At 43.1% G+C, this 27,656-nt stretch overlaps 1 protein-coding gene across 8 annotated transcripts; it reads right to left on the minus strand.

The window, feature by feature from the left end:
• Positions 1 to 27,656, minus strand: tcea3 (transcription elongation factor A (SII), 3). 8 transcript variants are annotated; one of them, XR_001966240.1, is made up of 18 exons: positions 27,398 to 27,656; positions 25,154 to 25,216; positions 23,027 to 23,132; positions 22,723 to 22,843; positions 22,366 to 22,503; positions 15,789 to 15,884; positions 13,944 to 14,045; positions 12,847 to 12,912; positions 12,507 to 12,575; positions 10,379 to 10,441; positions 10,109 to 10,183; positions 8,629 to 8,798; positions 7,120 to 7,176; positions 3,350 to 3,504; positions 2,956 to 3,102; positions 2,520 to 2,591; positions 480 to 569; positions 1 to 44 (listed from the first exon to the last, which is right to left on the minus strand). XR_001966240.1 is itself a non-coding variant. In XM_018754825.1 (17 exons), exons 1-17 carry the CDS (start codon positions 27,464 to 27,466, stop codon positions 561 to 563), a joined length of 1,578 nt encoding a protein of 525 aa, XP_018610341.1. In that variant the 5' UTR covers positions 27,467 to 27,656; the 3' UTR covers positions 355 to 560. The 8 variants fall into 8 exon arrangements, 7 of the variants coding, with proteins under 7 accessions (XP_018610341.1, XP_018610340.1, XP_018610345.1 ...); XM_018754825.1 differs by lacking the exon at positions 1 to 44 and having other exon boundaries at positions 355 to 569; XM_018754824.1 differs by lacking the exons at positions 1 to 44; positions 480 to 569 and having other exon boundaries at positions 2,355 to 2,591.

Raw genomic sequence — 27,656 nt, forward strand, 5'->3', positions numbered from 1 at the left:
GTCTGATTACTCTTGAATCCTTTGTCTGTGTTGTATTATTAGTCCTGCAACAGAGATTATCCTTTTAGAAACTACAACTATTTGAATGGCCTTCCATAACTCTGGATCTGAGTTTAATTCTGTGATTCAAACCACCCATTTTCTTGATATGAATCAAGCCATAACACCCATTTTGTAATGTGTTAAAAGTCACTGACATGGCAGAAATTCCTTTTGAGAAATTAGAGTATAGTTTAAAGAAATAAACTAAGAAATGTCTAAACTTTGCCATTTTGAAAAATGTTCATTCTACTGATTTACTCTGTGTAACCTGCTTTAATGAACTGAAAGATTAAAAATATTAATTTTCCCCTTGATTCTATACAAAAAAAATCCAAGTTTCAGATCTAGCAGATTACATGCAGTAATGATAAAAATGTTTTAAAACCATGTATGAATTAATACTATTACTGTAAAAATCACACAGTGTCATCATTTACCCTCTCCATGGTAAACCAAAAATATCAACTGAGAAAAATTCGTCATTAGATTAGACTTGTGGTTGGTAATCTGGTTTTTCATCAGCAGAACTGAAAAAGAATGAAATAGATCACACTGAATAAAAAAGTACTTTTTCCTACTGGAAAGCCAAAGTAAAAACAGGCAGGAATAACAACCCATAACTGACACAATAATTGGGTCCACAAGACTGGTTGAAATACACTCATGGGTCACTTTATTAGGTATACCTGTTCAACTGCTCATTAATGCAAATATCTAATCAGCCAATCACATGGCAGCACCTCAGTGCGTTTAGGCATGTAGACATAGTCAAGACGATCTGCTGAAGTTCAAACTGAGCATCAGAATGGGGAAGAAAGGTGATTTAAGTGACTTTGAACATGGCATGGTTGTTGGTGCCAGACAGGCTGCTCTGAGTATTTCAGAAACTGCTGATCTACTGGGATTTTCACAAACAACCATCTCTATGGTGTGGAATGAAAATTTTAATTTGTGATCTTTGTTCCAGTTATTTTGCTTGTATTGAAACTATTGTGCAAGGTCACTGTGACCCAGCATATGTTCCTCTGTGATTATGGATTGCGTCAAACTAAGTCTGTGTTCATGCCTATGCAGCTGCTTAAAGAATATATGTATGTGCAAGGAAGGAAGAAGACAGGTCAGAGTGATATAGGAAGGTTCCCTAAGAACTATAGCTGTATTGTGAAACTGTCCTCACGGGGAGGGCTGCTTCCTGCTCTCCTTGAGAAGAGGGGAGAAGCAGATTTGGTTGTTTTGTCTAAAGGAAGGGGGCCCTGCCTGGTGTGCGTGACAAGAGCTGTATAAATATCTGCTTGCTTAGATGCTAAGGTATGTGACTCTGATAGAGAGGCTCACCTGTGTGCATGCATTCGATAATAAAGCATTAAGTTTCTGTCTGATTGTCTGGAGTGTTTGTTTATTTCTCCTACCACAAGGGTTAACAGAGAATGGTCAGAAAAAGAGAAAATATCCAGTGAGCGGCAATTCTGTGGGTGAAAATGCCTTGTTGATGCCAGAGGAGAGTGGCCAGACTGGTTTGAGCTGATAGAAAGGCAACAGTAACCCAAATAACCACTCCTTATAACCAAGGTATGCAGAAGAGCATCTCTGAATGCATAACACGTCAAACCTTGAAGCAGATGGGCTACAGCAGCAGAAGACCACACCGGGTGCCACTCCTGTCAACTAAGAACAGGAAACTGAGGATACAATTTGCACAGGCTCACCAAAACTGGACAATAGAAGATTGGGAAAAACGTTGCCTGGTCTGATGAGTCAATTTTTGCTGCGACATTCAGATGGTAGGGTCAGAATTTGGTGTAAACAACATGAAAGCATTGAGCCATCCTGCCTTGTATCAACGGTTCAGGCTGGTGGTGGTGGTGTAATGATGTGGGGGATATTTTCTTGGCACACTTTCGGCCCCTTAGTACCAACTGAACGTCATTTAAATGCCACAGCCTACCTGAGTATTGTTGCTGACCATGTCCATCCCTTTATGACCACAGTGTACCCATCTTCTGATGGCTACTTCCAGCAGGATAACGCACCATGTCACAAAGCCCAAATCATCTCAAACTGGTTTCTTGAACATGACAATGAGTTTGCTATACTCAAATGGCCTCTACAGTCACCAGATCTCAACCCAATAAAGCACCTTTGGGATATGGTTGAACAGGAGATTTGCATCATGGATGTGCAGCCGACAAATCTGCAGCAACTGGGTAATGCTATCATGTCAGTATGAACCACAATGTCTGAGGAATGTTTTCAACACCTTGTTGAATCTATGCTACAAAGAATTAAGGCAGTTCTGAAGGCAAAAGGGGGTCCAACCCGGTACTAGCAAGGTGTACCTAATAAAGTGGCCGGTGAGTGTACAGTGCAAAACCTTTGTTACATATCACATTATTAATCCATAATGTCATGGAAAATAATTTAGGAGTATTTCTCAAAGAAAGTTCTGAAACCTTGTTCTGTGGTGATTATGGCCTTACCTTCCAGCGATTCCCACACTCGTTGCACAGCACAAAGGTGGTCATGGGCTCATCAGCGCTACGTGTCTGCACCTGTGCAGGCAACAAAGGACACCCAGGCTGTCAGCCAACATTTCCAACCATATGTCAGACACCTGGTAAGGGACAATTGAATTTGCTCAGAATTTTCGCCCAATGGAGAATGTCTGTGACGACAGATGCAATTTAAATGACAAAGCTACTCATAGAGGTATAAATGCAACAGATTTATTAGCTAAACAAGTTAAACCTAAACAGCTAATGGCCAGAAACACAGAGAGGGACTGGGACTGCCTTTATTCTTGCCTCAGTGTATATACAAATGTGCAGATGAAATTATAAGGAACCCAAGCATAAGCTTGGGGCTGCCCTGCACCCTGCCACATCCTGAGAGAAAGACTGTGCACAGGGGCCGCACCTGATTGTAGGTACAGTTCTTCTTCTTGCACTTTGCACACTGCAGCAGGTCCGTGGTGGTGCCCCCAGTCTTGGCCATCTGGTGCTCCCGGATGGCTTCCTGTGTTAGCACATTCCTCAGCTGCTTCAGCTCATCACTGGCCATCTCCTGTACTGATTGACATGTCCAAAATATTGACATGAAATATTACACAATCCAAGTAAGAGTATGAGGGACAACATGAACACAGGAACCCAAGGACTGTCACATCATTGTATACATCATTGTCATATATAAATATGATGATACACAGTTCTCATTTGAAAACATATTAAGTTTAATGACTGAGAGAAAAAAATAAAGATAACATTCCCCATAATCCCCTTCTGACCCAGCCACCCCAGGAATATACCACCTCAGCAGTCATGCTGGCAATGCGGCACAGCTCTATAACTCCTGCCAGGACGTTCTTGCGAAGCCCAGGGTTTTTGGGGTCCTTAAGGTTGCTGATGCGGCTGCGCACACGGTTCTTGTACTTCATGTCCGTGGACCTCATCTCCTGGTAGATATGTATGGACAAGTAGTGCTAAGGTACTGTACAATTATTCATATCTATTAATATGCTTTGCATACAGAGAGGCCAGAGCTGCTCTAGAGCAACTGCCTTGACTAAAAACACACAAGACAGAAAAATTTTAAAAAAATGTCCCAGTCCAAGAATAATTTTCATCAATTCAAGTAAAAACACTGACTTGTGTGTTAATTTTATCAGTGTCCAACAATTTTGTTGTGTGTACAAAATAAGGATACTTATGCTTCATGCAGGGGTCAAGTGGCCTAAATCTGAGTCATTTAAAAAAAAGGCTATTTGGATTAATACTACATATGGACCCCTCTGTGAAAAGGTGGTGGAGGGGTTTGAGTGCCTGAATGACTCCAGGAGCTATTTTGCCTGGGGCTATATGCCCCTGGTAGGGTCTCCCATGGGAAACAGGTCCTGGATGACAGACGAAACAAAGTGCGGTTCAAAAGCCCCTTATGAAGAAACTAAAACCAAGGCTTTCGTTTACCCTGCCCGGTATGGGGTCACCAGGGCCCCACCCTGGAGCCAGGCCTGGGGGGGCTCGCATGCGAGCGCCTGGCGGGCAGGTCTATGCCCACGGGGCCTGGCCGGGCTCAGCCCGAAGCCATGACGTGGAGCCGCTCTTCGGTGGGCTCACCACCTGCTGGAGAGACCATAATGGGGCCGGTGCATTGTGATTTGGGCGGTGGTCGGGGCAGAGTGCCTGGCCGACCCAAACCTCGGGCGCCAACTCTGGTTTTTGGGACTTGGAATGTCACCTCACTGGCGGGGAAGGAGCCTGAGCTGGTGCGGGAGGTTGAGAGATACCGTCTAGATATAGTCAGGCTCACTTCCACTCACAGCTAGGGTTCTGGAACCACTCTTCTCGACCAAGGGTGGACTCTCCACTATTCTGGCGTTGCCCAGGGTGAGAGGCAGCAGGCGGGTGTGGGCTTATTATTAGCCCCCCAGTTTAGCTGCCATGTGTTGGAGCCTACCCCGGTGAATGAGAGGGTCATCTCCCTACGCCTTCGGGTCAGGGAACGGTCTCTCACTGTCGTTTGTGCTTATGTGCCTAGCGGCAGTGCAGAGTACCCGGCCTTTTTGGAGTCCCTGGAGGGCGTGCTGGAAAGCGCTCCCACTGGGGACTCTGTCGTTCTACTGGGGGACTTTAACGCCCACGTGGGCAGCGACAGTGACACCTGGAGGGGCGTGATTGGGAGGAACGGCCTCCCTGATCTGAACCCGAGCGGTGAGTTGTTATTGGATTTCTGTGCTAGTCACGGTTTATCCATAACAAACACCATGTTCATGCATAAGGGTGTCCATCAGTGCACTTGGCATCAGGACACCCTAGGTCGGAGGTCGATGATCGACTTTGTAGTCGTTTCTTCTGATCTTCGGCCATATGTCTTGGACACTCGGGTGAAGAGAGGGGCTGAGCTGTCAACTCCATTGTCAGGGCAGCGGTTCGGAGCTGCGGCCATAAGGTCTCCGGCGCCTGTCGCGGCGGCAATCCCCAAACACGGTGGTGGAAACCGGAGGTAAGGGATGCCGTCAAGCTGAAGAAGGAGTTCTATCGGGCCTGGCTGGCTCATGGGACCCCTGAAGCAGCTGACGGGTACCGACAGGCCAAACGGAACGCGGCTCTGGTAGCCGCTGCGGCAAAAACTCGGGCCTGGCAGGAGTTCGGTGAGGCCATGGAAGAAGACTTTCGGTCGGCCTCAAAGAGATTCTGGCAAACCGTCCGGCGACTTAGAAGGGGGAAGCGGTGTTCCACAAACACTGTTTACAGTGGAAGTGGTGCGTTGCTGACCTCAGCTGAGGATGTCCTCAGGCGATGGAAGGAGTACTTTGAGGATCTCCTTAATCCCTCCGACACGCCTTCCGTAGAGGAAGCTGAGGCTGGGGACTCGGAGGGGAACTCGTCCATTATCCTGGCTGAAGTTGCTGATGTAGTCAAAAAACTCCTCAGTGGCAAGGCTCCAGGGGTGGATGAGATCCACCCCGAGTTTCTCAAGTCTCTGGATGTTGTGGGGCTGTCTTGGCTGACACACGCCTCTGCAACATCGCGTGGAGTTCGGGAACGGTGCCTCTGGACTGGCAGACCGGGGTGGTGGTCCCTCTTTTGAAGAAGGGGGACCGGAGATTGCGTTCCAACTATAGGGGGATCACACTCCTTAGCCTCCCTGGGAAAGTCTATGCCAGGGTACTGGAAAGGAGAATCCGACCGATAGTCGAACTCGGATTCAGGAGGAGCAATGCGGTTTTCGCCCTGGCCGTGGAACACTGGACCAGCTCTATACCCTCACTAGGGTGTTGGAGGGTTCGTGGGAGTTTGCCCAACCAGTCCATATGTGTTTTGTGGACCTGGAGAAGGCATTCGACCGTGTCCCTCGTGGCATCCTGTGGGGGGTACTTCGGGATTATGGGGTTCGGGGCTTGCTGCTACGAGTTGTTCGTTCCCTGTATGACCGGAGCAGGAGCTTGGTTCGCATTGCCGGCAGTAAGCCAGACCTGTTCCCGGTGCATGTTGGACTCCGCCAGGGCTGCCCTTTGTCACCGATTCTGTTCATTATCTTCATGGACAGAATTTCTAGGCGCAGCCAGGGAACGGAGGGTGTCTGTTTTGGTGGCTGCAGGATCTCGTCTCTGCTTTTTGCGGACGATGTGGTCCTGTTGGCTTCATCAAATCAAGACTTGCAGCGTGCACTGGGGAGGTTTGCAGCCGAGTGCGAAGCGGCGGGGATGAGAATCAGCACCTCCAAATCCGAGACCATGGTTCTCAGTCGGAAAAAGGTGGATTGCCCCCTCCGGGTTAGGGGGGGATCCACTCCCTCAAGTGCAGGAGTTAAAGTATCTCGGGGTCTTGCTCACGAGTGAGGGAAAAATGGAGCGGCAGGTTGACAGACGGATCGGTGCGGCGTCCGCAGTAATGCGGTCATTGTACCGGTCTGTTGTGGTGAAGAGAGAGCTGAGCCATTGAAGCTCTCAATTTACCGGTCAATCTACGTTCCTACCCTCACCTATGGTCTTGAGCTCTGGATCATGACCGAAAGAATGAGTTTCCTCCGCAGAGTGGCTGGTCGCACCCTTAGAGATAGGGTGAGGAGCTCAGTCACCCGGGAGGAGCTCGGAGTAGAGCCGCTACTCCTCCGCATCGAGAGGAGCCAGTTGAGGTGGCTCGGGCATCTGTTCCAGATGCCTCCTGGACGCCTCCCTGGTGAGGTGTTCCGGGCATGTCCCACTGGGAGAAGGCCTCAGGGCAGACCCAGGACACGTTGGAGAGACTATGTCTCCCGGCTGGCCTGGGAACGCCTTGGGGTTTCCCCAGGGGAACTGGAGGAGGTGTGCGGGGAGAGGGAAGTCTGGGAGACTCTGCTCGGACTGCTGCCCCCGCGACCCGGCCCCGGATAGCGGAGGAAGATGGATGGATGGATGGATGGACTATGTATGGATTACAGGAATGTGGCATGTACATTTTATTTATTTATATTTTTATTTATATTTTTACAGTATGGGAGGAAAAGGTCATTCAGGCAGTGCACACTGAATGGTACACAGACCATACATTTCAGCAGAAGACAAGAACATGAGAAACCAGCAGAAACACAGAAGGATATGATCTTCAATCTCCGCTGCCATGGAGTCACAGTTTGTGCCGAAGTCCATATAGTCATCTGGATATAGAAGTGGCAGACTTTAACCTGTGTCATATTTTCACGCAAACACAAAGTGAGCATTCCTTATCTAGGAAAAATCTGAAGTACTTGGAGAGTAGTGTCCCCACATTTATCATTGTTAGTAAGCAAGTTTACAATTTTTAGTATGTCGCATGTAAAAACATATGACTTGCTAAAAATATAACGAATGATAATGTATTAAATATGTTTTATTTCAAAAGTTAATTTATACAGGACACATTACGCTACGTAAGCTACACCAGTCATTCTCCTACTGGTTACTTTCAGTGTAGAGGTGGTCCTCAATTTACAACATGTGCTACTTCTACCATCGCGTCAGCCTCACTAAATATTATTTTTGAGTCCCAGCATCTAAGGATGACCACTCCATCAGCTGTGCGGTAACATGAGCTGGCCATGCTACCACAAGGAACCCTGTTTCTAATACTGGTTGTACTGACAAATTACGCTGGTATGTAAACTACACCAGTCATTCTCCTACATGTTCCTTTCAGTGGTACAGGTGATACTCGACTTACAGCATGTGTTACAAGTCACTGCGTCAAATTCACTACATTATTTTTGAGTCTCAACGTCTAAGGACAACCACTCCATCAGCTGTGCGGTAACATGGGCTGACTGTGCTACCACAAGGAACCCTGTTTCTAACACTGGTTGTACTGACAAATTATGCTGATATGTAAACTACACCAGTCATTCTCCTACATGTTCCTTTCAGTGGGACAGGTGGTCCTCGACTTACAACGTGTTACAACAGTCATTGTGTCAAATTCACTACATTATTTTGAGTCTCAACGTCTCAGGACAACCACTCCATCAGCTGTGCGCTAACATGGGCTGACTGTGCTACTACAAGGAACCATGTTTCTAACTGGTTGGATCTCTGACAATGTTTTGGTGATTAACAGCAATTGCATTTTGTTTGCAAGCCTTTTAATTTGAGATTCTCTTAAGATTACTATTTATAGTCATCTTGGTGAATAAAGTGTGTTGGTGCTGAGAACACTACATAGAGTTTGTTGGAAGTCGCTTTGGAGAAAAGTGTCTGCTAAATAAATAAATGTAAATGAATGTAAATGTATTCAAAATGACAAGCAAGTGAAAAAGTGGGTGTTCTGGTAGTGATGAAAAGAAAAAGTGATTGAAAACAGAATTAGAAATTAAACTGAAAACAATAGTGCAGCATGAAAATATGACTACAATCCTGTGCTGTACAACTTTTATACAACAAAGTGGTCATGTATATTAATTGTTTATATGTCCTTATGGTTTATGTAAAACATAAGGGGATTTACAATTTGAATTAAAGTCATCTTATGGTAAAGTTGTCGGAATCAAGCCCCGTCATAAGTCAAGGACCACCTGCATTCATATCTGTGTGCACACACGAGTGTATGTCATTGTGCAAGCATGTGATTATACCCTCACCGTTAGTGCGCAATGCAGTGGCCAGCATCTCAATGCATTTGTCCCTAACTGAGTCCCCAGTCAGCAGATGGGAGGGCAGTATCCCTCCTGTGGGGTTAAAAGAGGGAGAGATGGGGCTGGTCGGGGAGGTGGGGGTCCTTGGGGTCTCAGGCTTAGACTTGCAATTACCCCTACCAAAACAGAAACAGGAGTTCAAGCATCCATCAACATGTTGTAAGGATTATAAATTCCAGTACAGACAGTAGCAATAAAACTACTGGCACACATAATATAATATTATGTCCACAACTGAGAGCAAGGGGGGGGGCGCAGCGGACTTGGCCGGGACCTGCTCTTTGGTGGGTCTGGGGTTCGAGTCCTGCTTGGGGTGCCTTGTGATGAACAGGTGTCCCGTCCTGGGTGTGTTCCCCTCCCCCTCCAGCCTTACACCCTGTGTTGCCGGGTTAGACTCTGGTTTGCCATGACTCCGCTCAGGACAAGCGGTTTCAGACAGTGTGTGTGTGTGTGTGTGTGTGTGTGTGTGTGTGTGTGTGTGTGTGTGTGTGAGAACTGACAGCATCTTCTGTCTTCCCATAAAGATGTACTAACTGTAGGGAGGTTGTAGGACAGCACGGTGGCACAGTTTCACAGCACCTGTGTGAGAGGACATGCATTTGATCCTCGCTCAGTCTGTGTGGAGTTTGCATGCCGGTTTCCTCCCACAATCCAAAGACATGCTGTTCAGGTTCACCCATAGTGTATGAGTGACAGAGAGAGTGTGTTCTATTGATGTATGAACGAATGACCCATTGTAAGTAGCATATCTAACAGTGTAAGTCACCTTGGTGAATAAGGTGTGTGGGCTCATTACTGTAAATTAGATAGCATGGCAATCAGTGTCAGAAAAATCATCTATACTCCACCTCCATGGCAGACTCCCGTAATCAGCACATAATCGGCGTGCGAGCATGTGATTACACCCTCATCGTTAGTGTGCAATGCAGTGACCTTATAAGGTGCTCACAAGCAATATAGTGCAATATCCTATATCCCCTACTGCACTGCAGACAAAGAAACCCCAAACCGCTGGTTGCATACTAAGGCACTGGTGCAATCCCACTCTGAAGGTATGAGATAGAGTCAGACACCCCAACCAGTTCTAAGCCTGCCCTCTCGAGCCTAATACCTGCATAGGCCTGCTTGGTATTAACAGCTTATCGCTGCTGTCACTCAATCGGCTATTAGCAGAGATGTTTGTGGTGCACAACTCGAATGCTACTGCAGAGAACTGGGATACCTGCCAGCTGTCACTGTACCTGGCCAACTGCCACACGGTTGCTCCATACCTCTCACTGCAGGGGAACTATAATAACAGCAGGTGGAGCCACGTAAAGGCAGTATTTGTGTTCTATCATTGCCATTTCTTACATTTTAAAAACTGATAAATCTTGGGGGTGTACCTATTACTCTCTAAAAGCACGCGTTCAATGTAGAGGCCTACCGATCACGGCTGTCAGTAGAAGGCTTTGGTTGTAGGAGCCCAGCATTCAGGGACTGAGGATCTTGAGAGTCCCTCCTGAGGAGCAAACAGGAAGTCTTTACTTGCATGTCCCCTTCAAGACCCGCCCTACCTTACTCTACTTGCTGCCCATACATTTACACAGATGTGGGACAGGTTGCTAATATGTTAACACTAATTGTATACTGTACTTCACAATACAAAGACAGGTCATGCTGGATAGCAGTCTGTGTGTGGAGATGTTCTTCACACCTGTCATATGAGAGCTTCTTTGCAGGTTGGCAACTGCCATTCTTCGTGTCAGCTGAGTCTCCTCTGAGAAAATGACCACAGGAGGGGTTGATGTGATGGGCTATGGCAAAAGAGCTTTTCTGGTCTTGTCTCTCCACTGTTTCCCATTCCTGCAATGATCTACCTTATAATCCTCATGCTTTATGAGCAGGTCCCTGCATGGCTTAGCTACACAGTATCTTCAGATATTCATCTATCCTTGCTGCCTTTGCTGTAATCTCTGCTCCACTTCCACCTGCCTTCTCTGTACCTCCTCTACCCAAGCCAATGAGAAAGGATTGTTTATTCTTTCTTCCAGCTCCTAAGCTGTAAAATGACCTTCTGCTCAACATAAAGTATGCTCCCTGCCTTGTGACTGCCCACATTCATTTGAATTACCCATTTCTTCATTTCCTATCTTGGAACTGTCAAAACATCTCTTCTGTGTTACTCATGATTTTTCTCTAAATATCTGACTGTGTTCTTAACCTTGCTTTTTGTAATAATTGTGCTTTGTCTATACAGTGTTGTTACTCTTAATTAATTAATTTATTTTCTTTTATTTAATTCCTATGATTGCTTACTCTAAGTCCTATGCTGCTCTTATGTTCGCTGTATAGCAACATTTCATTCTGGATTGTCAGTCTAATTTTTACTTTTTAACCTTTTACACTTGCTCCTTGTGTTAAAAACATTTCACTTCCAAATTTTCAAACACAGAAACATTTAACAGATTATTTATTTACTTTCCTCACTGTTGTGTTTTATGACGATGTCTTTTGCAAAATACTGTAAAAGCAACTTGCATTTCCACATCCAGTTGTTAGGCAGTAAAATGCACTCAAAACAAAACAGCATTTAACTGTTAATGTTACATTTACAGATATCCATTCATCCATCCATTGACAACAACCGCTTGTCCCGAGCAGGGTTGCGGCGAGCCAGAGCCTAACCCAGCAACACAGAGCACAAGGCCAAAGGGGATACACCCAGGACGGGATGCCAGTCCATCGCAAGGCACCCCAAGCAGGGCTCAAACCCCAGATACGCCATACAGCAGGCACCGGCTGAACGTGCCATGCCCCCCCCCCCCATTTACAGACAGTGTTTTTTTCCCAATCATTTTAAATGAAAATCAAAGATTTTTTAATATATAACAGCTTTATCCAAGAATTTTACAGAAACTAATTTTTACAGACTTTTTTAGAAACTTTTCTTGATTGTTCATACAATAAAGAAAGCTGAAAGTGGCCAGAAGTTAAAGAGTGTTGGACATGCAAATGGGATTAATTGGACACTGTCATGCCTGCTTAGGAGGTTGTGGAAATTAGAGATTTTTTAACATGGTTTCAATTTTACACACACACACACACACACACACACACACACACTTTCAGAACCGCTTGTCCCATACGGGGTCACGGGGAACCGGAGCCTACCCGGCAACACAGGGAGTAAGGCCAGAGGGGGAAGGGGACACACCCAGGACGGGACGCCAGTCCGCCGCAAGGCACCCCAAGCGGGACTCAAACCCCAGACCCACCAGAGAGCAGGACTGTGGTCCAGCCCACTGCGCCACTGCACCCCCCCTATGGTTTCAATTTTAATGTTGTTGAAGTTGAATAAAAAAAAATAAAATGAGTTTTACAGGGTATTTGCTGTATTTACTGTAGCTTTCTTTACCTAAGGTTTCTAAGAACCTAATTAGCAAATAAATTGAGGGATATTATGAAACATTTACTACTTGTGAACCTCGTAAAACCAATGTTGGATTTTGTTACATTGGATATGAAATTGAGTTTCAAATGGACCTCCGGTCTCAATTGTGTTTGTAAGCTGATGAACAAGTGTATGCAGTAAGGCAAAAAATTAGTTTATTATTTACTTGTTTTGCACATTCTTTACAAGTTTCTTCTGTAGCATGTACACACATCCTTGGAAATAAACATACTACAGTTTTACTTTGCAGACATATGTGTTTATGACAACTTACACTCGATGGTACTGGTAGCATGACCCTTGCAGTAAAAGTATACCTTTGGCAAGTTTGGGGGAAGCTTACTTTGTTCTGTGCAAATGATGTAGAACTATAAATATGAGCAGTTTGTACCTCTCAGATTTACATTCTGTCACATGTCGCTTCATGGCCTGAGCAGTCTTGGAGTCCATAGATTCCTTTCTGCAACAAAAATAGAAAGCAGGGTTTTATAGGAGCAGTTATAGCTGCATAGGGAGGGAAGCATTGTGCAAAGTTGCACCAGTAAACTGGAAGTAGATGGCACCTTAGATGCAGATAAACAAAAAAAAAAGTCTAAACGTCTCACGTTTTTTAATCAAAAGACAGGTCAAAAGTTAGTCAAACTTGTTTCACTGCAAAATGCTTCTTCCAGGGAAACTACAATGTATTACATGATGATCACTGCACACAAATGCACACATCCATAGCACACCTGTCTTTTCTGGCATCCTGACTGGGTCGCTTAGGAGGCAAAACTTTTGAATCTGGGGAGTTTTTCCTGGAATAAGACATTTTTTTGAGAAAAGTAACTACTGGAGAAACATACTGTATGTTCAAATTTAACGTAACTGGCAGCAGCAAGATATGCATTTGTGTTAGAGAAATGTAAAATAATTCTTAAATGTAAAATAACCAATAACTACTTAATCTTAAAAGTGTGTTCTAATGCTAAAAACAGGTTTTTTTATTAAAAAAAAAAAAAAAAAAAAAAAATTGGTACACAATAATCTCTATACCAGAACAAAAAAACTGGCAGATTATGTGAACTAGAAAGGCTTTAATCTAAGTTTTTCTCCACATCTTTGGTTTCCACACATGGCTGTTTTGGCAGTCTGTGATCTGTATGGTCTTCTCTGGAAACAGGAAATAGTTTCAGCACTTCCAGAAGTGTCCCTGCCGTAACCAGAAACTGACAGTACAGATTTCATTCAAAGTGGGATTAATCAAGACTCAAGACTTAATCAAGACCATATCAAACAGGGCCCATGCTCAGGACACGCTACACTACAATAGCATAAAACTGTATAACAGAACAGAAATGTTCCACTTCACAGTAAATACTGAGCCAAAATCTACTAATGAAAGTTGCTACATGCTTTTTTGAATAAAACACAAAGTTATTAAAATATATCACAAAAATAAATACAAAAACACCCCCAAATGTCAAAGTTCTGGCTCAAAAACAAAAAACCAAGAATATACATGAAAAGATCTACAGAATATGCAAAAGCTGGGGTCCCTGAGGGCCAAAACAGAAGTTGTAAGGTTATAAATAAGTGAATAAGTCTTTTTGTCCCAAACCTTTCGTTTTTGGAATCCTGAGACAGTTGCTTTAGGAAAATCTTTTTAAAATCTGTCATCTCCTTTCTACAAGCAAGAGAATCTAATGTTGAAGCTTATTCACGGATAGTTACAGTGTTTCATCATAATGCAGTGCTTACACTTATACTTGAGCTCACAAAATGTGAAGGCTAAAGTTATAAGGTCGTTAATGCATCAAAGGACACCGCAGCTCATGTCAGGCCAGACCTCTCATTCTTGCTTGCCACTGATGGTCGTCTGGGAAGGGGTAGAGGATGAAGGTGGAGAGCAAGAGGAGGAACAGGCAGGTTGGGGTCTAGAGCAATTTTCCTAAGTGAAACATAATACACAGGAAATATGTCAACTCTGAACTTAGTGAGAAATTATCCCCTTGGCCAAAAATTCTATCATTCCATTTATCTATAAATTCATTAACTATAAACTATTCAAACAGGGTGATCTGAACTGATTTCAGAAAGCAAAAGGAACAAATAGTGTGGTAGCCTGTCGCCAGGGGCTAACATTTATGCCTTCACTTACACAGTCACACACCTAGGTCAATTTAGAAATGATGCCAGTTTAACTGAACATGTACGTGGTGAATCCAGAAGGATTCCATATAAACACATGCCATACAAACATTCCATATAAACACGGGTTTCACGCAGACAGGGGAGGCCAGGATGGAACCTCCAACATTCATGCCAGCTTGTCATCACCTTGATTTTCCCTTTTCTGTAATCATGTCAGATCTATGGAGAGACCTGTTCAACTTATATAGCAAATAAAAATAATTACCACAAACAGTAAATCCAATTTGTAATTGCAATTCTATTTAAACACACACACACACACACACACACACATTTTCAGAACCGCTTGTCCCTTACGGGGTCACGGGGAACCGGAGCCTACCCGGCAACACAGGGCGTAAGGCCGGAGGGGGAAGGGGACGCACCCAGGACGGGACGCCAGTCCGTCACAAGGCACCCCAAGCAGGACTCGAACCCCAGACCCACCGGAGAGTAGGACTGCGGTCCAACCCACTGCGCCACCGCACCCCCTAATATATGCAATATATCAAAATACAGTACTGTGCAAAAGTTTTAGGCACTTGGTTGGGGGAAAAGGCTGTAAAGTGAGAATGCTTCCAAAAATGATGTTCTTAATTACTCAACTTCCTACGAAGCTAAGTAACCATCCATCATCAACAAACGCTTGTCCCAGGCAGAGTCGCAGTGGGCTTGGCTGGATTCCGTTCTCTGGCAGATCTAGAGGTCGACTCCTGCTTGAAGTGCCTTGTGATGGACTGGCGTCCCATCCTGGGTGTGTCCCCTCCCCTTCTAGCCTTGCGTCCTGTGTTACTGGGTTAGGCTCGCCACAACCCCGCTCAGGACAAGTGGTCTCAGACAGTGTGTGTGTGTGCGCGCGTGTGTGTATGTGTGTACACTTTCTTTAATGACAAACAAAATCCTTACTGCAATACTGTAACTTTCTGCAAACGCAATGCTTGGAAATCTAAAATACAGTCTTTCTCATTGACACTAATGCAGAAGACATTAAATGACCGTCCAAAACAAGTATTTTTGTGAAACATCTAAGTGCCTAAGACATTTGCACAGTACTGTACCTGCTTTTATGAGTATTAAAAAATTGTTTGTGTGCTGCCAAAGCAAGCACATGTAACAGGATTTTCTTCACCTTGTTTACTTATAATACGACAGCAAAATAAACAAAGTAACAGCCATGACACATGTATGTGAAATACATATAGCAGACACAGCTATAGCAAATTACACAGTTCAAATTTAACACATTAAATTTTTCAGAATGACCATATGTCTCCTTTGGCACTTTGGTTCTCGCTTGTCCAAGGAAGAACATACCCACTGACTACATTTTACATTCAATATGTAGGCCACTATAAAACTGCTACTTTTCCTTATTTCTACTCACTGATATGGATCATGTAATGGATAATGCTCATATCATGGTAAAAAACATTAAAGCAAAGCATCTTTCACCATTATTAACTGAACACGAACACAGTGCATGCATAGGCCAATTCCTGACCTCTCTTTCTTGTGTTCCGCTGATGGCCGTTTAGGCGAGTTGGGAGAGTGAACAGGGAGAGGAGGAATAGGAACGCTTGGATCAGGAACTTTCTTCCTAAATAATTAAAAAAAACCTGGTAACATGCACACTCACTAAAGCAAGCATTTTGCTGGCTTGGCAAAGCCAGATATTATGTTGAGTTTATTTTAATTATTGGTAATTACAGGGATCGGAAATAAATGTCATACCACTTAGTTCCCGCTGCCCATCGAAAATATACACAAATAATACAGTGTCATTTTCATCACTGCAATCTTTTAAACCAGATTCTGTAGCTGTGGTGATTCTCTTAATAATTCTGTAGCAGAATTGTTAAGTATCTCAACAGACCTCCTTAAGGTCTCAAGCACAATGGGTTTACAAATAAGGAGTATCAGCTGTTCTTGCACACTGCAATATTCCTGAATCATAAAAAGACAATGAGGAAAAAATAAGCAGATCATGCTGATAGGCATTATCAGTGGCAATTAATGGAATGTCATTTGTCTTGGTTTAATTTGGATTAACTGGGTCAACTGCAAAAAGCTTTCAAATTTTAACACAGCAAATTAGTTATCATGAGAAGGAGGGACCACTGGTATACCAACCACACTGCATAACGTGATATGAAAAGAATGTTTCAGCTTTATGGTTTTACATATTAGGACATACAGTCCTGCTTCAGAGTATGTGAACCCCTTGTGTCCTTTAGTTTTAACACAAAATCATTATCTAATCAGAAGCAATCTTTCTCATCCGATATAATAGGTGCATAATTACCAATACCATGCCTGAGTTTTAAGGAAATCGTGTTTGTGATATAAAAACGAAAGTGGTGCAGGTACAAAACTAAGTGAACCCCAAGTTACACTAGCTAAACCAAGGATGTAAGTAGAATCAGGTGTGCAAAGCAATAATTTATTTATTTTTAAAAAATTTATTTTAAAATTTTATGCAAGAATAGCTATCCCTATAGGGTTCACAGACTTCCAAGCAGCACTACAACTACCCTTCATCTAGTCCTCACCAAGTCGTAAAAGCAAACAAATTCAACACACAACAGAATTTTCTTTGTCACTGTTTAACTAAAAATAAGTTAACATTCACAAGCCATGTGTGACAAAGTGCACCCCATGATTCAGCAGCTTGCAGAACCCCCTTTAGTGGCAACAAAGTTTGTTTTCTGTATGACCGTATCAGCATGTAACAATCAAATTAGCATGATGCATGATAATCTTGGTGTTCTGAGCTTCCAGTGAGTTTCTGGTGTGATTTGATCCAAGAATTATTTTGGCTGTCTATGGTATCCTTAAAATTTCCTTCAGCACAATAGTCTGCTAGCTCACTGCTGCTACAGTGTCCATCTTACAGATCCATGTGGTTTTTATTGGAAAAACACCACTGCAGCAAGTGCTTTAACAATTCTCATCTTCATTCTTATGGAAACGGTATATTTGAAGGCCATTTTCAGATCTTGTAGCTTTGGTGTATGTCTTGACCACTAGATCCTTTGCAGTTGATCACTGATCCTACAAGATCACTTTTAAAGTTTGCTGCTGTGCAGGTTTTGATGATTCTAATTTTTAGGAGATTTAATCATAGTTAATTTCACTCTCCATATTGCCTTTTCAAACAGGATTTTAAAGAGGATTTTAAACAGCACTTTATTCTGTCATTACCGTGGTCCTGTCAGCATGTTGAAAACTAGTGATTTTTTCAATTTTGAATTCACGTTTCTCTTCTTCTATTCTGACTTTGCATATAATGTGTTGAATGCAGTAGTTAAAAAGGCAACCTTTTCTTACTTCTTCAGCAGCTCACCTCTACTTGTCATCCTTTTCAGATTCCACCTTGAATGGGGAAATTATTTTTTCCATGTGTGGATACAGTCAATTTTGATTGACCTTCAACATCACTATTTGCACACTCCTTTCTTTGGTTTTGTCATTTAAAGTGACTTTTTTCAAATTTGCAAGCATAAACTCTTTAGCAACTTGACTGATCCTTCCTGTTGGTAATAGAATTTCTGCAGCAATTCCATTTGTTCCAGTGGCCTTTCTTCCTGGCTGTGACTTTAGTCTTTCATTATCATTAACTACTTGTCCAATACAAAGTCAGAGCTTACTCTGGAAGCACACAACATTTGTGGGGTACAATCCTGGAAGCAACACCCATTCATCACAAGGCAATTTTACACATTCTCATCTACTCATACATATGCACACCAAGTGCAATTTAGGGTCACCAGTTCACCTGCCTTTGGACTGTCTGAGAAAAGCACTGTGCCCATGTTAATATGGGGAAACTTCACATAGAGCTGGGTTTGAATCCAGATCTATATCCAGAACCCAAGAGTTGTGAGGAACCAGTACTTCTCAACTGCTCCAAAGCAGAACTGATCTGATTCATAACAAATACCTTGTAATGTGTCTTGGAAGTTCATATCAGCTGTGTATTATTTCCATGTGTTGAGGCAAAGTGATGTTTGTAAAATAATACAACTGAAAGAATATGCACTGTTTTGCATCATCGCAGCGATACCTGGCGGCGGGAGGGGGCGGGGTGGTGCATGGCGTCCACGGCCCCTCACGATGAAAACTGGCTCTTGGTACGTGGAATGTCACCTCACTTGGGGGGAAGGAGCCGGAACTGGTGTGGGAGGTTGAGAAATACCAACCAGATATAGTTGGGCTCACCTCCACTCACAGTGTTGGCTCTGGAACCAAACTCCTCAATAAGGGGTGGTCCCTCTCCTACTCAGGAGTTGCACGAAGAGAGAGACGCCGGGCGGGTGTGGGGATACTCACAAGCCCCCGGCTGGCTGCCATACAGTTGGAGTTTGCCCCGGTGGACGAGAGGGTTGCCTCAATGCGACTTAGGGTCGCAGAGAGGAAAACCTTGACTGTTGTGTGTGCTTATGCACCAAACAGCAATTCAGAGTATTTGGCCTTCTTGGAGAAGGTGGGAGGGGTTCTGGACAGGGCCCAACCTACAGACTCCATAGTTCTGCTGGGGGACTTCAACGCTCACGTTGGCAATGACTGGGAAATCTGGCGGGGAGGTGATTGGGAAGAACGGTCTGCCCGATCTGAACCCGAATGGTGAAACGTTATTGGACTTCTGTGCTAGTCATGGTTTGTCCATAACAAACACCATGTTCGAACACAAGGATGCTCATAAGTGTACTTGGTACCAGAGCTGCTTGGGCCAAAGGTCAATGATCGACTTTGTAGTCGTTTCTTCTGACTTGAGGCCACATGTTCTGGACACTCAGGTGAAGAGAGGTGCTGAGCTGTCAACTGATCACCATCTGGTAGTGAGTTGGATCAGATGGCGGGGAAAACTGATGGACAGACCCGGTAGGCCCAGACGTTTAATGAGGGTGTGCTGGGAACGACTGTCAGAGGACCTTGTCCGGAATGATTTTAACTCACACCTCCGGGAGAGCTTCTCCCATGTCCTGGAGGAGGTAGGGGATATGGAGTCGGAATGAACCCTGTTCAAACCTCCATTGTGGAAGCAGCCAGGCACAACTGTGGCCAAAACCTTGTTGGTGCCAGCCAGGGAGGCAACGCGAGAACCCGCTGGTGGACACTGGTGGTGAGGGAAGCCGTCAAGCTGAAGAAGGAGGCCTTTAGGGCCTGGTGGGCTCTGGGGACTCCTGACTCAGCGGACAGGTACTGCCAGGCGAAAATCCCGGGCATGAGAGGAGTTTGGAGAGGCCATGGAAAACGACTATCGGTCGGCTTCAAAGAGGTTCTGGAGAACCATCCGGCAGCTCAGAAGGGGTCGGAGGAGTTTCGCTCAGGCTGTGTTTAGCAGGAGTGGAGAAACTCTGAGCTCTGATGAGGACATTGTCGGGAGGTGGAAGGAGCACTTTGAAGAACTCTTAAACCCGAGTGATATGCCTCCCTTACAGGAGTCAGGACCGGAGGCTTTCGGGCTGTCAGAGTCCATTTCCCTGGTGGAAGTCACTGAGGTAGTTGGTAAACTCCACAGTGGCAAAGCACCGGGGGTGGATGAGATCCGCCCGGAAATGCCTAAGGCCGTGGATGTTGCAGGGCTGTCATGGCTGACACGCCTCTGCAATGTTGCATGGACCTCGGGGACAGTGCCACTAGATTGGCAAACTGGAGTGGTGGTCCCTATCTTTAAGAAAGGGGACCGGAGAGTGTGTGCTAACTATCGGGGCATCACACTTCTCAGCCTCCCTGGGAAAGTCTATGCCAGGGTGCTGGAGAGGAGGCTCTGGCCGATAGTTGAACCTTAAATTTAAGAGGAGCAATGTGGATTCCGCCCTGGCCGTGGAACACTGGACCAGCTTTTTACCCTCTCACAGATCATTGAAGGGGCATGGCAATCTGCTAATCCAGTCTACATGTGTTTTGTGGACTTGGAGAAGGCCTATGACCGTGTTCCCTGAGAAATTCAGTGGGAGGTGCTTCGGGAGTATGGGGTACCGGGGCCACTACTGTGGGCCATTCGGTCCTTGTACATACGGAGCGAAAGCTGTGTCCGCATACTCAGCATTAAGTCAGGCCTGTTCAGTGTGGGTGTTGGACTCCGCCAAGGTTGTGTCTTGTCTCCACTCCTGTTTGTGGTTTTCATGGACAGGATATCAAGGCGCAGTCGAGGTCAGGAGGGCATTCTGTGTGGGAGTCGGAAGGTGACACCTCTGCTTTTTGCAGATGATTTTGTCCTTTTGGCACCGTCACATGGCTGCCTCCAGCACGCACTGGAACGGTTTGCAGCCAAGTGTGAAGCGGTGGTGATGAGGATCAGTACCTCAAAGTCTGAGTCCGTGGTTCTCTCACGGAAAAGGATGGTATGCCCCCTCCAGGTAAGGGGAGAGTTTTTGCCCCAGGTGGAGGAATTCAAGTATCTTGGGGTCTTGTTCACAAGTGAGGGAAGAAGGGAGCATGAAATCGGCCACAGTCTGGGAGCAGCGGCAGCAATAATGCGGTCGTCGTACTGTAGTGGTGAAGGAGGAGCTGAGCCATAAGGCGAAGCTCTCCATTTACCAGTCAATCTACGTCCCTACCTTCACTTATGATCATCAACTCTAGGCGATGACCGAAAGAATAAGATCGCGGATACAAGCGGCCGAAATGAGCTTTCTCCGCAGGGTGCTGGGACTCAATCTCCGTGACAGGGTGAGGAGTTCGGACATCCGGGAAGAGCTCAGAGTAGAGCCGCTACTCCTTCACATTGAGAGGAGCCAGTTGAGGTGGTCTGGGCATCTGATAAGGATGCCCCCTGGGTGCCTCCCTTTGGAGGTATACCAGGCACGGCCAACTGGGAGGAGGCCCCAAGGTCGGCCCAGGACCCGCTGGAAGGATTATATCTCACAGTTGGCCTGGGAATCCCCCAGGTCGAGCTGGAGGAAGTTGCAGGGGACAGAAGATGAATGGATGGATGGATGGAAGTGATTAAAAAAAAAAAAATCCTGTGACTGCTCTTTCTCAATATCAATGAACTCCAAGAGAAGTCATGACCTTACTAAAACAGGTAATGTTCTTAAAATAATTCCATAGCAGCATGCATGCTGCCATCACAAAATCAAGGAGCTCTTTTCAATCATGCATGATGCTGAAAAATCAGCACAAAGGGACATTTTCAACTGGTTTATGTGAGTATAGGACAAAACCCACTAAGACAATACCCCCGTAGGAAAAATAATTAGCAAAATTTTTATTTTTCTTATTATTTGTAGTGTATGAACATTTCTCTGAATTTTAGAAGACTACATCTATTATATAATGAGACTGCAATAAGGAAGGCATTATAAGTATTGTATTGTAGCATACATTAACACTTGCATTATAAATTTAAAGCTCATTGTTTTACAACAAAATTATTTTGGAGCATAATTAAAAATAATTAAAAAGCATAATTAAAAGAACACAATATCATATCTTTGAAAAAAGCAACATTAAAAACATCATTGAGTGCTAAGGTTTATTTAAATTTCCTTTACTACCACCTGATACTGTGTCCTACGCCATTCAGAAACAAACCAACACAAAGAAAGATTGTAATATTTTCCAGGATTACTTCAGTATTAAATTACTTAATTTATATTTTTCTTCCAGTTACAACGGTATTAAATTGCATCAAGAAGCAAAAACAAACAAAAAAAAAAAAACAGGTTTTTTTTTTTTTTTTTATTATTATTATTATTTAATTAAGAAGAGTTTGTCCTACTTTGTGTTTCAAGGCAGGGGGTTTTGTCCAAGGGGTTTGTTTGGACCCTGGTTTGGAGGTTTGTCAGGACCCCAGTTCATGTATGGTGATATCAATGCAAAGCAGCACACTGGATTAAGTCAAATCCAATAAAAATGAAGTACCCTTGAACCCTGATCTCTCCTTCTTTAGTTTAACCGGTAGATGCCTGGGAGGAACTAGCTAATGAATTTGAGGAGGAAGGGGGGAAGAAAACCAGGATCCAGTTCTGCTTTCCCGAATTACACAAGAAAAAAACCCTCAGAGGAACGCCGTTAAAATCAGTCTGTCAGAAACAGAGGAATGAAGGTCTTGACAGAATAAGGAGTCTCACCTCTCATGGTTTTTTTTGTGTTTTCCCACGTGTTTGTATTTTTTCATGTGCTCGTCTGTTTGTTCTCTTCTGTTTTCACCCATTTGTTTCTTCTCAGTGTTTGACATGGGTTTAGTTTCAGCCGACAGCTTTCTGTGACTTACAGGAGAAACAAAAGACTTATCTGACATATTGTCATTGACGTAGTAGTAAAATTGTGTCACAGACATGGGATTCTAAGGCCATAACAACACCTAGTTGCATACAAAAACAAATTTCATTATCGATTCAGATCATCTACAGGAAAGCAATATCAGTTTGTATAATAATTGAATAATATGCTCTTCTTGTGCTCTCAACTCTTATCCAGTAGCCTACCTTAACTTTTTCTCCGATGATGGCCTGAGTACTAGTCCTTCATCCTTTCCAGCAGTGGCTTTGCTGGGGTCTCTCCTGTTCTTATCACCTGGCCTGTCTGTCTTCTGTGAATGAGTTGATTCTGGAAGGCAAGGGGAATCCACTAGGTTTACTACTTCTGTGCTTATTTTACATCCTTTACTTTCTGCTCGGTCAGTAGACAGCAAACCAAAACTGAGGTGAACTCAAGAAAAATGTACAGTTGTTCGTATGCTGTGAATTTTTCTGGAGCAAAGCGATCCTTTCATCTTGGCTTACATCCTACCCAAAAGCTTTTTCCAGTTCTTGATTAGGATTTTCGCCAGGGTGATGACCTCCTCGTCTGTGCAATGCTTCCTGATTCCATTCACAGACATGCCGATCCTTGTATCCTTGATAAGCCACACATAAAATGACAAGAGCATGAGGCCAGGACACAGTAACAAAGATGGATTTGAAATGGGTGCTGCAAATTGTAGTTGAAATGAGGCATATTCACTAAAATAGACAAGAGGCAAACAAAAGAATAAGAAATACAAGTTATACTGTGGTATAGTACAACTAAAAAATTAAGTCACTTCAGCGTAGTTGTGTATAAAACTGGCTTTCATTAGATAATAATTTCCAAGAACTAGTCCTTCATTCTTCGAAGGTGTTTATTTGACAATCTAAGTTGAGTTCACACATTTATTAGACCTGAACTGGCAAATTAAAGTCTGTGCATGTTCAAAAAGAAATTCACTCAAAAGTTTAAAATTCTCACATTGAGAGAGTTAACATTCAGACATGTCAATAACTGCATAGCAATTTAGCGAAAGATGAAAAACACTAGACAGCCCTGTATAAAATATAAGTGCTACACGAAGCTGTGATGTAAAGTGACATCCAAGTTGTTCATCAGTTGAATTACTACTGTTGTTTATTTGTATATTACATTCTTTTTCTCTTTCCAGCCACTGCAAGGGGCAGAATTTACTGTGATGAACAGCTCCCGCATCGAATCTGTAAGGATTTATACGCAGCTGGTGTGTGGACTGCAAGGAGACTTTTAGGGATTGCTGGCAGGAAGCCTGAGGGCTTTTGTGGAGCTGGCCTGGGTGTGGAACTGGTTATTTGTTCTATTTTTGGTGCCTCAGTTGGAGTTTGTTGTTTTATATTATGGTTTACAGGGGCCACATCCCACATAGACTATTAATAAAGCTTTTTTTGTTCATCACACCTACTGCACATGCCTTTGCCCCTCATGTTGCCTGCTGCAAATTCCACACATACACACACACACAATTTTCTGAACCGCTTGTCCCACCATATATCTTTCGATATAAATGAGCCATTTACAGAACTATTATACAGTGACGCATACTTCATGTTATTTCACAGGATTTAAGGTTTGAGCATGCAAAGCAGAACAAGCTGTGCCTTTTCTTCATGTTTCCACTCTGCCAAGTTAATTGTATCTGTACAACTTGCAGTTTCAGTTCTGCTATACTTAATGTACCAAAGTAACACCTAAACAGCTGAATACTTTATACTTATCATACCTATGACAACTGGTATCCATAATCACAGCAAACATTAAGACATTAAAGAATTTCTTCTAAGATTTTTTTAATGACCACAAACCTTGATATACTGCCTTGTAAATGTATTCAGACCTTATCACCATTTGAAATGTTGCTGGATTACGAATGACAGATCTTCATCAATTTAGTATTGTAACTATCATCATGTATTCAAAGACGAAATATTTAAAACCAAGAATATTTCTCTCCAGATATTTTAAAGGTCAAAACTGAAATATGGTTTCTGAGGATGTAAGATTGCAAGAAAAATAGAAAGTGGACAAAGATACGACTGCTTCATTTGTAATCAAACAACATTTAAAACATTTGCAGAATCTGAGTACCTTTTGTAAGTTATTGTACACTGGGACTTCATGTTACAAACATCAGAGTTAAGGATTTTTAAAGTTACAAACATTTTCCATTTATTTCTAATTGTATTCGCATTGTTTCTCTTTTTCAATTGTTTCTTTTTAGAACAAATATCACCTATATTTCCACATCCAGGCATAAGTTTGAAAAAATAGGAGTGTAACGGGTAGAATTTGAACCTGGAACCTTTGAGTGTAAGGCAATGGCTCTAAATACTTACACAAAGTGCTGACCCCCCTTAGAAATACAAGATTCTAACTGTTTCATAAGTTCAGGATCGGGGTACTTCATAATTGGTATAAAATGTCAAAAGGTTTAGTGCACTTTATTCTAAGATGAGAGGTTACATGCTGGTAGAGCTAACAGCTAGTAGAGCTGTTCCAGAAAACTGAGAAAGAAAGCACTGGTCTTCTATATAAAGTATGTGGCCCTTGTTCACAGGCTGCCCTCCCAGGATGGTCAAGGCTGAGCAGATGTACCTGTAGCAGCTTCAGAGTCATGTTGAATCCCTTCAGTTCCTTCAGTAGATCTAGAGCACCTTCCTAGAAAGGTCACACAAACATATGAAAAACTAATGGACCTACCTGTTGCCCCACAATACCTCTTTAGTTCCCCTTACATTCTACAAAGAGACTTCTGTAGTTTTACTTTAAATTTTATAACATTTCACTAATTGTTCCAGTACACAGGAGAAGATTCCCTCTTAGCATATGAACGTCATTAAAACTGCAAACAAAAGTTCAATTTAGTAACTGCAGCTTTTGGCATAAATCAGTAGTCACACAGTTTTTTGGCATTTTGACTGCTTGATGTGCAGTTTGAAGGTTCCCATTTCTCCATCTTCCTGTAATACCTACCAAGATACTTACCATGCATAAAAACAGTAAAAAAGGGCATTATGTATAACATGGGAATATCATAAAGTTGATTACCTAACATTGTGACATGTTTTGGATAAAGCTATAAATTGAACTAATTGAACTATTCATTTTTACCAAAAAAGGTGATGGCAACTTGAACACTACGTTCTGAGACAGCATCCTAAATAAGGATACTTAACTGCAACATGTGCTGCAATAATTACAGTAGCACGAGCAAGGTATATGGATGAGTGGCCCATTGTAAGTAGTGAACAAGTGGTGAATAAGGTGTGTGGGCTGATAACACTACATAGTATTCATTGCAAGTCATTTTGGAGAAAAGTGTCTGCCAAATAAATAAATGTAAATGTAATGTATCTGCAATGTCAACGTAATTTACAAAGTTAAAATACCAATAAACTTTCATTATAAGCTTTAATGTATGACAATCATGGAAAAAAACATTTAAAAAAAAATTAAAGATTAAAATAGCACCCAAACCGAATGTTGGTCAAAAGAAGATTATATTTCATTATAAGAATATATGTATCGGGCCTATTGAACAAATTCAGCTTCAGTAGATTACAGTTCTGTCAGGACAATTGTACATCATCTCATTTTTTTTATAGATATCCACACTTGTCCCCGTCTCCACAATAAAATGCCCAGGAGGGATGAGCAGCCACTGGTAGGTTTGACTACTGTGATGCTCTGTTATTGGGCTGTCTGTATCAGAGTATATCCAGGTTACAACTAATATAAAAGTGATGCTACCAGAACTGTTACAAGAACTAGGAAGTACAATCATATCACACTGGTTCTTAAATCACTGCATTGGGTTCCCATTCATCTTAAAAAAGAATATATATCTGTTAATTATCAAACCCAGTAATACTGGGTCACTCATAGTTATTTCGTTCAGCACTCCGTGCCACTCTGATGAAAAACATGCTTTGTAAAAATATATTGAAGTGAATTTAATGATTATTGCAAGTAAATCATCAGCATATCCTATACCAAAGTTTGTCTGAAAAATAAATTACAGCATGTCAGCAGAGTAGTCATTTATAGCAAAAAGACATGTATAAGGGCTTTCAATTTGCTTATCGTAGGTTTTAGTAAAATGTTCAACGTGTGTTTGTCTTTTTTGACTTAACTAAGAGTGCAAGCTTGCAGCAGTTTACCTATTCACTAATTTACCTTGTTCATCAGTTCACCTGTTGCATCAGTTTATCCTCCCAGTTTCCATTAGCATTTTGTTCAGCAGCAAAAACAATGTATATAGTTTATTTATCTTCAACAGAATGTGAAGAGTTACATTATATGGATCTTACTGTGTAGTGGAGTGAAAAAGCTGTCACTGGCCAGGCAGGTAGTGGAGAGTTGCAGTTCTGTATTGGTTGCACAACACCTGTTCAACATGTGCTACTCACTAACTCACTCACACACACAGTGTCTCAGTAACACAAATTATATAATGCAATTCAATTCAATTTATTTTTATAGCGCACTCTTCTCACGCAGTGACACAGCTTAAGACAAGCTAATACAAACATCAAAGAACAGAGTCGACTAATGGCTACAATAAAGTGCTTTTATAGTGGCCACCGGGGATTATATATATATATATATAAAATATATACACACACACACACGCACGCCACTGTCAGACACACGACATGTCACACATCCGCACACGGATGCGTCTATCTGAAACACACAGAGACATGTCAAGATTTGCCAAATTGGACAGATGCTGCATTTAGGTGGAAATTCGCCATTTGAAGAGCTGAAAGACAGTCCTGTTCCTGAGTTGTGAACGGGGCAGCTGTTTGACACACGCAGAGAATGCCCTGTGCTCACCGTGTTATTTCTAGACACCATCTTGTCCAGTTTCTTCGCGATCCGCACGAGGTCCTCTTCCCGCGTCATGCTGACTCGTGTGGCCTTCGTCAACTTCAGCACCGAGTGACAGCGAGCCCCTCTGTAGTGTATTATTACAAACGGCTATGCCACAAATATAGACATAATCACACACATTACCAATGTGTGCAGTTCTCCCACTGAAACTACGCGCGTCCACTCGGTCGATCAGTACGGGCTCATGGCCAGTTTGGGGGCG

This window comes from Scleropages formosus, chromosome 8 (assembly GCF_900964775.1).
Source record: "Scleropages formosus chromosome 8, fSclFor1.1, whole genome shotgun sequence".
NCBI classification, from domain to species: Eukaryota; Metazoa; Chordata; class Actinopteri; order Osteoglossiformes; family Osteoglossidae; genus Scleropages; species Scleropages formosus.

What these genes read in the sequence shown, in the direction of transcription:
- tcea3 (XM_018754824.1), bottom strand. Translation starts at nt 27,466, where the DNA reads ATGACGCGGGAAGAGGACCTCGTGCGGATCGCGAAGAAACTGGACAAG. An exon ending in GAACTGGAAAAAGCTTTTGG is followed by an intron (nt 22,844 to 23,026) that starts GTAGGATGTAAG and finishes CTTGCCTTCCAG; the next exon opens with AATCAACTCATTCACAGAAG. An exon ending in GCGGAACACAAGAAAGAGAG is followed by an intron (nt 14,046 to 15,788) that starts GTCAGGAATTGG and finishes TGTTTCACTTAG; the next exon opens with GAAAATTGCTCTAGACCCCA.